We start from the raw sequence: 18,103 nt of genomic DNA, 5'->3' as shown, positions 1-18,103 counted from the left end.
TAGTTCGTTTTCTTTGTTCGTTGTATTGTATCTCCATCTCTGGTGTTTTCACTTGCATCATTTTGAGTCTTAACTTATTTCTTTCATCCAGTTCTATTTTACATTCTTCATCAAACCATTCTTTGAATCCATCTTTTATATTTCTATTACTGACTTGCGCTGCTTTGGTCATACATACTTTTATTTGCGTCCATTTTTGTTCGATGTTTTCATTTTCTGCAATATTTTCCAGTTCTCTAGTGACTAGTCTTTCATATTTACTTTGTTCTTCTTCTGACAGTAGTCTAATAGGTTTAGTTACTTTGTACCTTTTTTTCTGTTGATTTCTAAGAACTGGTATAACCTGTTTAAGTTGTATTCCGACTATAAAGTGATCTGTGTCTGCATCCGGTCCTCTATATGTTCTTATGTTCTTTATACATTTTTCCATGTCTTTTTCGATGAGCACATGATCTATTTGATTTATGGTTTTTCCATCTGGTGATCTCCATGTTCCTTGATATATTCTTTTGTGTTGAAAGTACGTGCTCATAACGATCATGTTTTTTTCTTTTGCAAAATCTATTAAGAGGTGACCATTTTCATTCGTTGTTTCATGCAGACTATATTTTCCTATGGTGGGTGTGTATATTTCTTCTTTTCCTATTTTGGCATTAGCATCACCTAGTACTATTTTTATATCGTATTTGGGAATATTTTCGAATACTGTATCTATTTGACTGTAGAAGTCTTCCTTTATCTCTATGTTTTTCTCTTCAGTCGGTGCATGTATGTTTATAAATGTTATTTTTTGGTATTTTCCTCTTATTCTTAGTATGCATATTCTCTCTGAAATTGGTTTAAAGTCAACGATTAGATCTTTCAGCTTTTTGTTTACTACAAATCCTGTGCCTAACATTCTATTTTCGCCTCCGCTATTGAAAAATAAATAGTCATTTATTTCCATTGAGTTTTGGCCTAGTTGTTTCGTTTCTTGTAGTGCTACTATTTCGAATTTATATTTTTTACATTCATCTACTAGGTGTTTCAGTTTTCCTTCTTCGTATGTTCCTCTTACATTCCATGTTCCTACTAATATATGTTCTTTTATGGGCTGCTTTTCATTAATAATCTGTACATTTTGTCTATTTCGTGTACCTGTACTTTGCCATGTCATCTCCGTTATTTCAGTCTGCTTTCGTTGTATTGCTAGTTTTTTGGTTGTATATTTTTCTCTTTTATGAGTTGTTGTTGGTTGTTATTCCATGTCCATATTTCACCATTAATGATTAGCTTCTGGTATCCTATTTTTACATTTTTTCCATTATGCCTCTCTACCATAGCCTTGCTTCTAATTTCTTTCTGAATAATTCTTTCTTCTTTTGACATATCATCATTAATATAGATTCTTTCGTCCTTTTTGGTTTTTAATTTACTTTTATTTTTCATTACTTCTATTTTGTTTTTCACGCTGTTGAGTTCCACTATGACAGTATTTTCTCCTATTTTCCTTGCTCCATTTACATCTACTGAAACTTGTAGCTCTTTTTCCATAAAATTCTCCATAGCCCCTCGTAAAACTTTCTGATCATTTGTATCAATTTTTATTCCTTGTATTATTACATTTTTTCTCTTTCTTTCTCTTTCCAATTTCTCTATTTTTTCATTTGCTATACTAATTTCTTTTTCTAATTGACCTATTTGTTTTATAGCTTTTTCGTTTGTTTCTCGCAGCTTTTTTATTTCATCTTTGTAGCCGCTTTGTTGATCTTTCAGTTCTTTAATTTCATTCTTTAGTTGTGTGATTTCGTCTCCAGATCTATATTGTTCTTTTTTTATGTCTTTTATATCCATTGCTAATTCCCTCATCATTTTCATCATTTGTTCCATTCCACTTATGTTATCTTCATCTGTTTTTTGTGATGTTCTAGCTGTTATTTTTGATTTTTTGCTGGGATGTTCCTCCTCTTCCCTTCTCCTTTTCATTTCATCATCTAATTCGCTATCTGAACTCATTGTTCTTAATTCCTAGTTATTTTTCGTGCTAGAGTTATTAGTCAATGCGTCACGGGTGAAGTTTCGTGGAGAACTCTACTCACAGTTCAAATTCCCACCCGCACCCGCGCTAGCCGTTACTAATTTTCCAGCACTTTTATTCCTAGGTAAAAATCAAAATCAAAATCCGGCCCTGGTTATCTGTTTATAATAAAATTAATTATATTATAATAAAGTTTTCTACTTACAGCTGATTCTGTTTATTAATATGCTTTATTTTCCTGTAGAAATACACCATTCACAATATTGTTTTGTTTCCACCTACTGCAAAAACCTGCTTTGTTTATATTCGATATCACACAAGTTTTTATCACTTTACACAAGAATTTAATTCCTTATCGTTGGAATTACTTTTTTCCGATTTTTTCACTGTATAATTAGTTAACTAATTAGGTTGTTTATTTATGTACCTACATATATTGGTTTATAGTTACACTGCACTTTTGTATAACACAATTGTTTTATTGCTATATCTGCCCGAGAATCGAGTTAAGATACGAGCTAAACACGTGTGTTCTATTCGCTGGTCAGCGACCGAATCCCCATCATGCTCCACTAAGGATAAAATTAGTTGCTCTATATTACATCTTAGCGCTGTTTCACATTATAAGAATTTAAACGTGCGAGGGTTAGAACGCACGACGACATTCCAATGGTGGCTAATGTAATCATATGGAGCCTTTCTCACTAGACGGTGGTTGGAACGTTCGGTGATGTCGCTGTGTTTATGCCGTCCCTCGCTTACAACAACAGACGGCAGCCTTGCCGTCTTTACGCACCCAGTAGCATAGGGGACTTAATGCATCCTTTCATATAATACTGTCGTTCAGTCGCACGAAGGTAGTTTATTTGGTTGTTTGGTACATTATTTTCATTTACATGTGGCTGTTTGAAGTAGGTGCATATATTTTATATTATGATGTCTCAGATTGATAGTGAAATATTAATAACATTAATTGAAGCGAGACCTGTTCTTTGGGACAAAAGAATAGAAATATATAAATATAGAAACTTGACGAGAAATGCTTAGAATGGTGTATGCCGTGCACCTAACAGTGAATTTGACGAATTAGGTGATAAAGAAAAAACACATTTGGTAAGTACAGCAAAATTAATTATATGTTACTGATAACAACAGTAATTAAGACTGCTAAGTATATTATAATAAACTTTATTTTACATAGTTGCAATAAACGTTGAGTATAGAGGGTATTCCTTCAATATATGCGTGAATATAAAAATATATAAATCGTATATTTTTGCGTTCATAGGATGAACCCAATGAATTCGGTTCCTCTTATTTCTCTTTCTTCGACGACAAAGTAACCACAACGCTATAATTTGACTTCGCCCCCCCATATAATATAACGATACCTTTTATTCTACGAAATTATATTTGGTTTTATAGGGTAAACGACTCGGTGAAGACTGGAGCCGTCACGTCTTGTGTGAAATTATCTAAAAACAACATTTAAAACGAGGGAAACAACATTTAAAAATAAGTGGATGACGGAGGGTATTTTAAATTCTTATAGATTGTAATGTTGTTCTGAAGCTATTTCCTTGTGGCATTTTTGCAATAAACTATTCTAAATGGGAAATAAGCCATAATTTAACTAAAAAATGGTTTTATTAACGTTTCGAGGCCCAAATTAGTGAAATTGTGACTTATTTTCCATTTAGAATAGTTTATTACTTTATTACAAATATCTTAGTACAACAACGATTATAAAAACAAATTAAGACTTTTAATCAAAAACATCAGAAATAATAACTGACAAAATAGAAATTGCAAATGAATTAAATACGCATTACAGCACGTTAGGACAAAAGTATGGACAAAAAATACCCATGATACAATACACAAAATGATACATCGTAATGATACATATCAGACATCCTATCATGTACCTACCTCAGCCACAAAGTGTAAATAAAAATAATATACCAAACAACACAGCAAAATATCTTCGTACGACTCAATTCTTATTGCGTGAAAAGGACAAGTGTGACAAAGCTACCGCACGAGAAATCCCTCGCACGTTCAAAATTCTTATAATGTGAAACAGCACTTAATAATAGATTTTCTTACCATCAGACAAAATCCTATTAATTTTGGATTTTATTTCTCGGCTTTCTGCCAGAAGAGTATCCAACATAACTCCATGGAAACTACCATTACTTAAAAATATACCACTATCGATAGTGGTTCCTTTAAGTAAATCTGCTTTACCTATTTCCAAAAATCTTCCACCACCTGCTAAACAATCTAAAGAACTGGTGAAAAGTTCCCCACTCAACGAGTTTAAAACCAGATCAACACCTCTACCTTTCGTTTTTGTTTTTATCAGATTGTAAAATGTAGGATCTCTCGAATTACCTAAAACATGTAAAATAATAATTTGATACAGTACTAGAATGGAAGGTTATAGTAGTGGACAAAAAGTGATCAAAGTACAACAGAAACTAATTATTAGGTACAATAATTCCACCAGAGTATGTGACAGCAATTTAGAAAGAATATGACAGGTGATGTCACGGCTGTAAACATTTATTTTCTAAAGGTATTATTCACTTTACAAAATTGTTTTGTAGTTCTATATAAAACGAAAAATATAAATAAAATTTAATAAAAAATGTTTGTCTTGGTAAAAGGTATATTAGTTTAAAAAGCCCCTATAGGGCTACAAACATAGAAACAAAACGTTTTCGCTCTGTAACAAGAGCATCATCAGTGTTACATGATGAGCCAACCAAAAAATACAAATCCTTTGGATTTTGCCTTGCTTGCATCTATATAAGACTTTTAGTCTGTTTTTGAAAGACTTTGACCTTTATATTTTTTGGTTGGCTCACCATGTTCTTGTAACACTGATGATGCTCTTGTTACAGAACGAAAACGTTTTGTTTCTATGTTTGTAGCCCTATAGGGGCTTTAAACTAATTAACCTTTCACCAAGACAAAAATGTTTTATTAAATTTTACTTGTAATTAATGGTATACAGCCAGCTACAGGAAATTCTTCCTTGTGGAAAAATATAAAATTTTGGAATCACTTTTAGATACATTTGTCCATTTATTATTTCAATTTTATTTGATTTATGATCATAAGCCAATTATTGACGATTATAAGCCAATTATAAACAAGAAACTAGCGGCCAGTCGAAAAGAAAATAAAAAGACATTAATCAGATAGATAATGTAAAAAGGGAGTACCAAAAATATTTTAAAGAAAAATATGAATATCTTCGGAAGGGTATAGATCCAAATAATATAGATACTGTAATTAAAAGATGGGTATAGACCCAAAAAGTGATCCAAAAAGTTGAAAACATTTCTTTTTCTTTTTAGGATTCATATTTTCTTCATTTCTAAAGATTGGAAACAATTCTGGCAAATCGTACTCTATCCTGTGCGGCCCTCAAGGATTGAGTATCAATTTTACCATGTTTGATTTGACTGGAACGACCCCGTTCTTATTCTATTCATAGTTTTCCACGTTTTAAAGTATACAGATTGGCCGGTCCATTGAACTTGGGGAAGAGAAAAATAGGGAAGAGTGGTTCATCCTGCACTGTTCCAAGGTAGCTTTTCCTAGATTTTAGTCGCTTTCGTGGCGTTTGAGCTTTGGATAGGGCATGCCGCTCGTCTCCGGTCTGTTTAATTTTGTCTACAGTCCGTCTAATTTACTTACCGTTGCACGTTATTATCTACGTTAGAGATCTATGTTGACATTGTTGCCCAATTACAAAAAATTCTTGAATTCATTTTAAATCAAATATATCACACAATTTTTGCGGAAGTGGATTATACAGCAAAACAAATTAATATTCAGTGTAAATAAATAAAAACTTTAGAAAAAAAAAAACAAGAATTAAGTTATAATCTTACGTTAAAGTACATAATAAACACAGTAAATATATACTGAAACAAATACTTATAGTAAAGAATTTAAACAAATATGAAGTGTCATCATCGCAACTGTCAAATAAATGGTACCAATTTATGCCAAAATATCACCTTCGTTCGATTATAGTTACAGTGTATTCCGAACAAATGGGCTTCATAAAAACGCTTTATAATACATTTATACAAATTAAATGAAACATATTATTGTGTATTTCTTTAAGTCAACATTAATAGAAATCTTTAAATATTATTTCTACGCGTATATAATAAAATATGTCTAGTGGCTGTAATGCTAGTGTACTCGGCAAAGTGATTCTAAAAAAGAACACACCTACCGCCTAAATATTTCATGTTGGTAACATGTGACGTCACGGGCTATGACGCGGATGACGTGCAATGGTAAGTAAATTAGATGGAGTATATGTACTTTGCAACACCTCTGTGTTGAGGGTTCTGCAAAACGCGCTGCTTTACAGTCGGACCCGCTTATTGGAATAGCCTTTTTGCCAAGCAAAAGTATTCCTATAACAAGGATATTCTAATAACCGATGATTGGAGGCTAGTAAAAACGTTTCGGGTCCTCCAATTTCTATTCCTCAAACCGGGATATTCCTATAACAGGTATTCTAATATATCTAATATCTAATATCTTGGTTTCATTATTTTGTTACTATCCTGCATGTTTCATTTGGCGTAGTATCAACTTGTTTGGTGTGGGCAGATCTGCCCCAAATGGGGCACGCATATTCAGCAGTTGAAAAACACAGGGATTGTGCGGTTGCTCTTTAGACGCTAGTACACGCACCGCATTTACTTTCCGTTAACTTTCTGAGTACGCTGTGCCTAGTTGTTACTTTCAGACCGGTCCAGAGTTACTCCATATAGGTTGGTCTGTGTGATCCAATATATTATCATTCCACGCAATTTGGAGTTTTCGCTTGGTTTGCTTTGCGCGAACGTAAAATGCGCAGATTAGTGTTTTAGAAGGATTGGGTCTCAAAGTATTCTCTAGGTAGTGCGCCGTCATTGTTTTTAAGGCAGTTTCGCGTTTTTTCTCCACTTCTCCACTATTATTAAAAAAAAAGACTATGATACAACTTCGGCAAATACTTTACAAGTTAAGCAGCATTAGTAATGGACAAAAACTTAAAATAGTCAAACAAATTTTACAAAAGAGACAATATTATTACAGAGGGTTATTGACAGACCCCCAAGAAATATCCAATGAATGCATGTAAAAGAATAGGAATAAAAATTAAAGAAAATGTGGCAATAAAGAAGTAATAATGAGACAATAAGAAAAAGATAAAAAAAACGTACGACTAAAATTATCAAACACAGAAAATCAAGTAAGGAGACTAGGTGTGAATGTTTTAAAATACAGTACATGTGCTTACCGATGTGGCTTTCTTCTAATTGTGGGAATCGTTTTAACAGGAACTCTTTCTTCTCTTTTGATCCCACTGTTGTGAACACTGTTGCTTTTAAACTTAAAGCAATGGATATAGCTGCCAAACCAATTCCTCCAGTACCAGCGTGAATTAGAATTGATTCTCCTCGTTCCATCTGACCTCGTATAAACATGGCATAATAACACTTAAACACAAAGTAAAAAGTCAATAGACAATAGTGTAAAATGTTGTAGACTTTTAACAGAAAAAGAAAAAATTAAATACAAATATTATTTTCAGGTATTTTAAGGTAGGTATGACCAAGTGCCATAGGCCTGGATCCTGCGTACCAAAAAAAAGTTGATTAATAGCAAGCTGAAAATTTGTTAGTAGCTTAACGGTGTCTAGTCGGATACACTTTGATGTACGGAACACTGGAAGGGATGAAGGTTTAATTGTGGAACAGTTTAAAAATTTGGAATGTCAGATTACGAAAACGTCCCATGTATTTTGTCGGACAGAACATCCAATTGATTTGTTACCCTTTCATTAAACTCTCATGCAAAAATCAGACTGCTATTACTAACCAACATGATTCCTGTCATTTAACATGTTCTTCGTGTTCCACTCAGGGCCGCGTTTAGGTCAATTGACGTCCTAGGCAATTCTCTAGTAGCCGCCCTTCAAACATGTACCATTTTTGCGAAAAAAAAAAATGCAAGCAGAATTTTTTATTTAAATAAGAATACACTAAAAATGGATTTAAACTACGATGCTTATATACCTATAACAGAAAAAATCGTCACTCCAGTTCGATCACATCAGAGAATTCTTATAAAAAAAAATTTTTTTCTTAATAAAATCGACACATTGTTAACACGTTCTTGCGTCATACTTGATGGGAAATTATTTTTAATTCTTGACATTTTCGAAAATGACCTTTCAGCGGACACCTTGGCAACTAGGATGCACAAATAAATGTGCAAAGCAAATACAAAATTAGGCAAATAGTCCTGTCGCCAGAGGGAGGGGTTCAATGGCCTCCATTATTCAGATGGAGTCACCCAAGTTTTTTTACGTATTTTGACCCGTAGAACACGAATTTTTTGGGTAACAGTTGATCCGGATGTCGATAAGATTGTTATAAACAAAGAACTTGAGGAATTACATAACAGAGATTTCTCGCAAAACAAAACATTTTTCTGTATTTTTTGGATCATTATAAGCAAAAAATATTCTTACAAGTTTTTTCGTAGGATGCATAGTTTTCGAGATAAACGCGGTTGAACTTTCAAAAAATCTAAAAATTGCAATTTTTGAACCAGAATTTTTTTTTGAACCCACATTTTGATTAAATCATAAAATAGCAATTCTGCTTACCGCATTTGAAATTTCAAGTCAAATTATATCGGTTTTGATTATTTGCATTGTTAAGAATTTTTTTTAATGTTAAACAAAGCTTTATACACATAGTGCTTGAGTGATGTTTTTTATAGAGAGGAGAGGCTATTTCTACGTAGAATGCATTAAAACGCATGTATTAGGCACGGGAAACACTATGTGTTTATAGCTTTGTTTAACAATAAAAAAATAAATTTTTAGCAATGCAAATAATCAAAACCGCTAAATTTTGATTTGAAATTTCAAATGCGGTAAGCAGAATTGCTATCTTATTTTTTAATCAAAAGTTATTCGGGTTCAAAAATTGCAATTTTTTGTTTTTTTGAAAGTTCAACCGCGTTTATATCGAAAACTATGCATTCTACGAAAAAACTTGTATGAACATTTTTGCTTAGAATGATCCAAAAAATACAACAAAATGTTTTGATTTGCGAGAAATCGCTGTTATGTAATTCCTCAAGTTCTTTGTTTATAACAATCTAATCGACATCCGGATCAACTGTTACCCAAAAATTCGTGTCCGACGGGTCAAAATACATAAAAAACTTGGGTAAGTCCATCTGAATAAAGGAGGCCGTTGTACCCCCCCTGGCGACAGGACTAAAAATACCTTTCAATCCACTTAGTGCAGTTACTGAATGTTTTCACCTCCGATTTCGTTGAACCTCCATCGATTTTCATGAAAATTGGTGAGTAGTTAGAGAATAGCTCAAGGAACAAAGGTGACATGATGCCAACTTGCGCTTTTACTGTGGTGGTGGATGCCACCCCTTCTTAGGGGTGAAAATTATTATTTTTTAAATAATACCATAAATCGATAGAGACACGAATTATAAGCAAAATTTGTTATATAAAGTTATTAATATAAATCAATATTTTTTGAGTTATTAAAGATAAAAATTTTTTTTTTCGTAAAAAACGCATGTTTTAAAGCTGTTTTTCACGTATAACTCAAAAACTATAAGCTTTTACAAAAAAGTTATAATTATTAAAATTAAAGATAATAATAATCTGAATATACTGCTTACTTAAAGAACTAAACTAATGTTAATTCAAAGTGAGTTTATGGGTAATTGAATGTATATTTTTTCCGACGAGTACGCAAATCTAAGTATGTATTCAAGCTTAAATAACGGGAAAACAATGCATTTTATAAACTATACCTGTAAAATATAATGATTTCAACAATTTTGACCGGTTTAGAATTCATATTTTTGAAAAAAGATATGATTTAAAAAAATCAGAATTTTTAAAATTATTGTAATTTTCATTTTCTTTTGATCATAACTCCAAAAATTCTGAATATATGTAAAAAGTGATATATCTATGTATAAACAAATTTTAGTTTTTCTGTATCAAATATTTTACTTTTTTACTATTTCTGTAGGGTAATAAATAACCGAGATAGAAACGTTTAAAGCTTAAATTTTGCTGCGAGAACCATGTAACCGGGGCCATTCAATCTTTTATTTTTAAATAGTAAGGGGTTCAACGTGGTTTAATAGCCATTAATTTTCAAATGGTTTTTAGGCAAACCTGATGTCGTAAAATTAACGGAGTTATTAAAAAAAACTAACTATTTTGGAAAAACTTTTAAAAGATAGATTTTGAAAAATATTTGGTGCATAAATTTTAATGCTATCAACTTGTTCGGGGCTCATTTTATAGACATTTCTAAGTACCTTGACAAATGTTTAATAAGGTTATGTTATAAAATGCATTATTTTCCCTTTATTTAAGCTTGAATAGGTACTTAGATTTGGGTACTTACCGAAAAAAATATACATTCAATCACCTATTATAACTTACTTTTGGTTAACATTAAAAGGTTTTTCCAGTAAGGAGTTTATTTCATTTTTTTATTAGCTTCAATTTTGGTAATAATAACTTTTTGGTAAAATCTTATAGTTTTTGGGTTATTTATGAAAAATCGGTTAAAACATGCATTTTTCTCACGAAAAATTAAAATCTTTGATCTTTAATGACTCAAAAAGTTTTTATTTATTTTAATAACTTTATGTAACAAATTTTGCTTAGAATTTGTCGCTCTAATTGAATGGCTGAATCTAATTTTGGGGATATTTTTAATAAAATAATTTTCACCCACCGAGAAGGGGTGGCATCCACCCCAGGGTAAAAGCGCAAGTTGACACCATGTCACCTTTGTTCCTTGAGATATCCTCTAACCACTCACCAATTTTCATGCAAATCGATGGAGGTTCAACGAAATCGGAGGTAATAGCTCATATCCACATTCAGTAACTGCACTAACTCTTCTTATATCAAAATTGGTGATTTTATTGTGATATCCAAATTTCTTCATTGCTTAATTTCGGCAAATCTGTTAATAACACGAAAACGTTGATAAATAAGTCGATAAAATTCCAGACGTCTATTCAGGTGTCTTATCAGAGTGTCGATTATAATATAGAATGTGTGGATTTTTATCTCATCACTAGCTGAAAAGTTTAGTTAGACAGAACCCAGATCCATAATTTTTATATACAAATATTTTTTGTACAGTATTCTTGCCGCCCTCTCATAATGTGCCACCCTAGGCAACTGCCTATATTGCCTAATGGATAAAGCTGCCCTGGTTCCACTCATTAAAATGCCCTGTTGGTGATAAACACCAGTCTGATTTTTGCATGAGAGTTTATTGAAATGGTAACAAATTAATTGGAAGTTCTGTCCGACAAAATACATGAAACGTTTTTGTAGTCTGACGTTCCAAATTTTTAAACTGTTCCACAATTAAAACTTCTCCTGTTCCAGTGTTCCCACTCATCAAAGTTTGTCCGACTAGACACCCTTAAGCTATTCACAAATTTTCAGCTTGTTATTTATCAACTTTTTTTGGTACAGCTCTACCAGATACTAACGAGTCCTGTCTGATTTAAGAAGAATAAGAAGAGAAGGCAGGTATCTACTCCCTAGTGATGGGATAGAGACACCAGCGAATTGGATCTTAAGATAGAAATCCTGGGTTGCAGAGAAAAATATAAGCAGGTGCGGGCAAGACTGAAATTTTGTTTAATTGATAGTATTGGCAAACATGCTTGATGTTAAAAAAACATTCAGACCTCAATTGGCAGATACATTTCAAAGTAAACAAAAATAGTAATAGGAACTGTAATAAACAAGAGGGTGTTTTTGGTTCTTCTGGAAGCAAAATTTCACTTTCCACCTCACATCCTTACCAGGAAGATTTTCTGGTAAGAATTATTATTATCTAGATTTAAGCCATTCCTCTCACTCTCTGATATCGGAAAATTCACCCATCCTAAATATCTACCCTGTGAAACATATTAAGCATTAACGGCGCTCTTTTCGTATCGAGTCCTAGATGGCATGGCACGCCAGCGTATATCACAAAACTTTTCTTACATGTGTGGATGTTAAGACCAGTATCGCTTTCTTTAGCTACTTTATCATCTCTAAGAGGTTCTTTTTTCCATTATCTTCTTATTTGGGGAGATGGTTGGTTTGGAGAGCTTGTTGGCTAATTTGTACAAAATTGGAAGACAAGTAATTGGGTAGTACTTGGCTGGATCTTGAGTGTTATTTTGATCCTTCGATATTAAATAAGTGGTTCCCTGATTATTTTAAAGTATGTACCTACATTTTTACTAAATTGTTTGAGCGTATGTATGTTGATTTTAAATTTGGTCTGAATCACACATCATGTGAAGAGTAAACAGTAGCGATCAACAGGTACAAACAAAATATAACTTCGGGAGATAGTATCATAAACTTTGCAACAGTGGTAATCTTTGACATTATCTAAGATTTTGACAATATCATAGTCGCGCTAAATGGAAGTAATAGAAAACGATTTTATTATTAATAAATAGATATTTATAAAAATAAACCAAGATGGGTAAAAATTTTATGTTAAGATAGGTATTTAGAAAGGTATCTGCATGAAATATCTAATAATAAAACAATAATAAATAATCATTTTTTGTTGTGAAGCGAAACAAATTTCGATTTTCGCATAATTTTGGAGCGGTTTTTAATGGACTTTTTCTTGGAAGGTTTCACTTTATTTTTCGTTTGATTTACTTTTTCCATTTTGTTAAACTATTGATAATATTTTTAGAATAAAAAATCTTCCTAAAACTTTATATACTCGCATTAGAATTCGAAATATTTTTACAAAACTCACAATTAACAACAATCTATTCTTTCAAAGAGGAAAACAACTTATACAACAACAACAAATATATAATAAATTAACTATCAATAAACACTACTTTCCTATGAAACAACAAAAACGAATTCTTAAATTAACACACTACTGCACTGAACAGATATCGATAAAGATGACAGAACAGATTAGAGAAAATCTGACGCAGGTTTGTCAAAATGACAGTGATAATTCCTCTATGTTGCCTAATTAGTTATTTAGTTATAATATGTTCGATTTCTTGTTAGAAATAAAAATTTTTAGTAGTTTCAAGATTACACAAAATCTAGGCATGGGTTAAAAAAGTTTATTTGAAGAAAGTTTATTTTTTTTCTTAATTGCGGTACAGGCTCCTTTTTTCAATATTTTATTTAGTTATAGAGTAATTTCCACGTACTAATATATTTCTGAAATTGGGCTCTGTACCGCCATTCTTTATTATATTACAAATAAGTGTGCCAAATATCTCGACAAAATATTCGAGCCGCAATCTTGGAACGCGTTTGTTGCTACCTGTTGATCGCTACTGTAGCCTCTTAACAGTCATTTCGAGGTACATTTTTAAGTATTCCAGCTAAATCTTCTTTTTAAGTGTTATCTCTGCGATGGAGGTCGGCAATCATCATAGCTATTCAGAGTTTAGAGACAGCTGCTCTGAAAAGTTCATTTGCTGTACATCCATACCATTTTCTCAAGTACATCATATTCTACGCCACCTTATGCTTATCTTTCCTTGGATCTTTCCCTGCATAACCTAGCTAAATACAGCAATAAAAATGACTATTACTCAAGGTAATATTTGTTAGAATATACAATATTGAAAGTGGATATTGCTCTATGGCTGCCACTTTATGTATTTGACAGTATTGATAATAGAAGTAATGTAATGTCAAGAAAATTATAAAATATAATGTCAGTCAAGTTTCCTATTGTCCTGTAATTAAGAATAAATTTATAATCGTTGATGGTCATTTAGTTAGCTAGTTAACTCACCTAACTCATTTTATAACAGGTTATGGGCCCAGTTTACGTGAACTGTGAACAGGTGAAAAAATATGGCGACCAGCAATAACGATTATAAAATTCAAGTCGATAAACTTGAGGGTCCTGAAGACTGGGCAAAATGGAAATGGCACGTTTCGATGTTATTACGAGCGTATGCACTTGAAGACATTGTGAACGGTACGTTTAAGTGTCCCGAGGTTGCTGAAAATTCAACTTCATTGGAAGTAAAGAAGCATTAACAATGGTTAAAAGACGATGCAAAAGCGGCAAGTTTGTTAGCAGGTACGCTAGGAAAAACTGTTGCCGAGCTCGTATTGACATGTACTCACGCTAGTGAAATATGGGACAAATTACGTGCGCGATTTGAACGTAGCAGTACGCAACAGTTAAACATGTTAATTGAAGCCTTTTTTAGAGTCCAACGTGATGAAAAAGAAGATAGCACACATGTTGCGAAGTTGCAGAAACTGTTTGTAGATTTGAATGATGAATTGCAGAAGCATGATGAAAATGTTTTATCCGAAAGAATGTTAAATGGTCGGATCTTATCAACTTCGGGTAAGGACTTTGATAATTTCAAAGATTTGTGGGACACGATACCATCAAAGAATCAAACTTTGAATTTATTGATTGAGAAATTGTGTGCCATTGAATTACGTGACCAAAGTACCACAGAATTTTTGCGTTTGTTGCAAGCACTAGCCCGACAGAAAAATACAAACAGAGCCAAAGTACAACTACTACAAAGTCAAAGAAAAATGTACATCGTGCAAAAGAAAAATTTTCTTGTCACAGATGCAAGAAATTAGGCCATTGGGCGAGAGAGTGTCCATTGAAAAAATCTGCTGAGAATTTAGGCGAGAATAAAAGTAATGATGCTGTTTTTTTGTCTGTTGTTTTAAGTGCCTCATCTAACAATTGTGTTGAAGCTGGGAAATGGTATTGTGACAGTGGAGCCACAAATCATATCACTACAGATAAGCAATATTTCTCATCTTATACAGAGTTTGCTGAACCTGAAAAGATATCACTTGGTAAGAAGGATGTATGTATGTTAGCCCATGGAAAAGAAACGGTGAAAATTCAAACGCGTCTGAATAATAAATGGAAAGATGCTGAATTGAATAATGTTTTTTATGTTCCTGAAGCAAGTGCTCATTTGTTTTCTGTGAAAGCTGCTGCACAAAGAGGGTTCGTTACAGTACTCGAAATAAAGGTGTAAATATACATGATAAAAATACTCTTGAATATGTAATGACTAGGTACTTCAGTAATAGCCTGTATGCACTTGATATACGTGTTATGAAACCTACCAATCCCATTCAAGCGAACATAGAGTCAACAGATATGTTACAAGTGTATCATGAAAGATTTGGTCATCAGCATAAGCAACACGTAAAGAAAGTCTTAAAGGAGATGAATATAGACATTGATGGGTACAAAGAAAGCTTTTGCGATGGATGTGCAATTGGAAAAATGCATAGATTGCCATTTAAAACTAGGATCAATCGGCCACAAGTCACTGGTGAGCAGATCCATACAGATGTGAATGGACCCATGTCTATAGAATCACTGGGAAGAGCACGTTATTACGTATGTTTTAAAGATGACTTTAGTAAGTTTCGGAAAGTTTTCTTTATGAAACACAAAAGTGAGGTATGTACATTCTAGAAATTTTTTTAAATGAAGCAAACACAAATGGTCATGTAGTAAAGCAACTGAGATGTGATGGAGGGAGAGAGTTTGACAATAGGGCTTTTCATTCACAGTCATTTGTTTCGAGCTTCTGTCATGTGTCACATCTAAATATATCTACGTCATACGTTATTGGTATATATATCAATGATACAAACCAAAGACGTATGACCTAGATATATTAATATAATGTGACACATGACAGAAGCTCGAAACAAATGACAACCGATGAAAAGCCCTATAGAAAGGTATCTGAACTTCTTGCGAGTAGAGGTATAGAGCATTGTATCACTCCACCCTATACACCTCAGCAGAATGGTGTTGCTGAAAGGGAAAACCGTACCATTGTAGAGTGTGCTCGTTCCATGTTAAACCCATGCAAGTTGTCCAAAGAATTGTGGGCAGAAGCATGCAATACTGCAGTGTATCTTTTGAATCGCACAGGAAAATCATCAATTGAGAATAAAAGTCCCTATGAATTGTGGTATGGAAAGCCAGTTGGGACTTTGAAACATTTAACAATATTTGGCACTGAATGTTATGTTCACGTAAACAAGAATTTTCGCAGTAAATTTGATGATAAGGCGATACATGGTTATTTGGTTGGTTACGTGAATGACAGGGATGGTTTTAGAATATGGATTCCATCTGAAAGAAGAATCGTATCGAGCCACGACGTACGATTTAAACCTGAGGTTACATGCAATTTGCGAATTTCTGAAGTTAAAGCTAAACCAGTGAACCAGAATCAGTCGGAATGTTTTAGTGTAAATGAAAACTCCGAAGAAGGGAAAAGTGGTATCAACGAAATTGTGGAATCTAAGAATATGGAAAGTGCAAAAAGAAGCGATGATGGTGTTGAAAAATTTAGGCGTTACCCTACGCGTTTTAGAAATAAACCAAAATTGTATAATGATTTTGTTTTAGGGTCTAATGTTTAGCTTATTTACTTTTCATATTGAGGTAGAGTGTTAGCATATACAATATTGAAATTGGATATTGCTGTATGGTTGCCACTTTATGTATTTGACAGTATTGATAATAGAAGTAATGTAATGCCAAGAAAATTATAAAATATAATGTCAGTCAAGTTTCCTATTGTCCTGTAATTAAGAATAAATTTAGCTTAAATAAATTAGCTTATCTACTTTTCATATTGAGGGAGAGTGTTAGAATATACAATATTGAAAGTGAATATTGCTCTATGGTTGCCACTTTATGTATTTGACAGTATTGATAATAGAAGTAATGTAATGTCAAGAAAATGATAAAATATAATGGCCAGACAAGTTTCCTATTGTCCTGTAATTAAGAATAAATTTATAATCGTTGATGGTCATTTAGTTTAGCTAGTTAGCTCACCTAACTCATTTTATAACAATATTAATAGAAAAAGTATAGAAATAACTTACCGTTGTGTAAACAACTGAAACTGTAGCAGCGTCCTCCAAACTCCAAGCCTCTGGTACTTCCCATATAAGCTCCGGTTCTACTCGACATTGAGTGCTAAATGATATTCCACTAAGGAATCCAAAAACCCGTTTACCCGATTTGGTGTATCCAGAAAATTCAAATCCGATATCTACTGGGTTTTCTCTCGGTGCAGTACCTCTGATCGATTGTAAAGTACCAGTGGCTACCAAAACATCTTTAAAGTTTAGGGCCAGGTACTTGACATTAACGATTAGATCCAAATGTTCTTTGCTAAAAGTTAAAAATGTCGTTTCTTAATATATATATTATAAATTAAAGAATAAATATTTTTTAAACATGGCAAATAAAATACTGCAAACTACTTCAAATGACACATTAACTAGCCTTAGGTTAAATAAAAACGCAAGTAGGTACTTAGTACGGGGAAAGCTAGATGAAAAAACATCCTAGTCGACATTGGAATTGGACAACGTAAAGAAAAACAGTCAGTTTTTATGATGTACTATTACTATATCTTTAAGTTTTACTCTCTAAATGCCTTCTTCAAGTCGATCAAACACAGGAATGCGAGTCTATTGTATTCTAATGCTTTCTCGGTAATAATCTCTAATAGCATCTATTTGATGTTAATATTCTTACTTTTACTTTATTAGAAAGATCATATCACTTTTACATTCACCTGTGAGCCTATGTAGATAAATTTCTGCTTTCTACAATATGGTTACTCTAAAGTTTCAGGGATCATCTTGGGCCACGTTTGTTGGGAATCTCCTAGGTGCAGCAAGAATAACGGTGTATTATCAAATTTTGATATCAAAAAAATAGACGAACTAAACCAGAAAAATATGGCAATAAATATACTTAAATATTTAGGGCAAACAAAATGATGTGAGAAAATATAAATAGGGGAAAGAAATACGAACGATACGAGAGTCACAAAAAAGATCACAGGACAAAAATATTGTAAAATGGAGACCAAGACAAGAAGAGGCTGAAAAGAAGGCTAGGGAAAGCAATCTTACCCCTGAACAGATAGTTTGAAGAA

The 18,103-nt window shown here is 32.8% G+C and overlaps 1 protein-coding gene across 2 annotated transcripts in view; it reads right to left on the bottom strand.

Annotated features, from left to right (window-relative positions):
- LOC114339102 (fatty acid synthase) overlaps window positions 1–18,103 on the bottom strand; it is a 172,838-nt gene that overhangs the window by 32,001 nt on the left and 122,734 nt on the right. For both annotated transcript variants that reach the window (XM_028289735.2, XM_028289736.2), the window contains exons 16-18: window positions 17,037–17,328; window positions 7,341–7,539; window positions 4,127–4,414 (exon numbers count right to left, since the gene is read on the bottom strand). In XM_028289735.2, coding sequence (XP_028145536.2) covers window positions 4,127–4,414; window positions 7,341–7,539; window positions 17,037–17,328 — 779 coding nt within the window. The remainder of the gene's footprint in view (window positions 1–4,126; window positions 4,415–7,340; window positions 7,540–17,036; window positions 17,329–18,103) is intronic.

Source organism: Diabrotica virgifera, chromosome 1, assembly GCF_917563875.1.
Source record: "Diabrotica virgifera virgifera chromosome 1, PGI_DIABVI_V3a".
NCBI classification, from domain to species: domain Eukaryota; kingdom Metazoa; phylum Arthropoda; class Insecta; order Coleoptera; family Chrysomelidae; genus Diabrotica; species Diabrotica virgifera.
The sequence above is the reverse complement of the archived record's forward strand: the minus strand, read 5'-3'. Positions and strand labels throughout refer to the sequence as shown.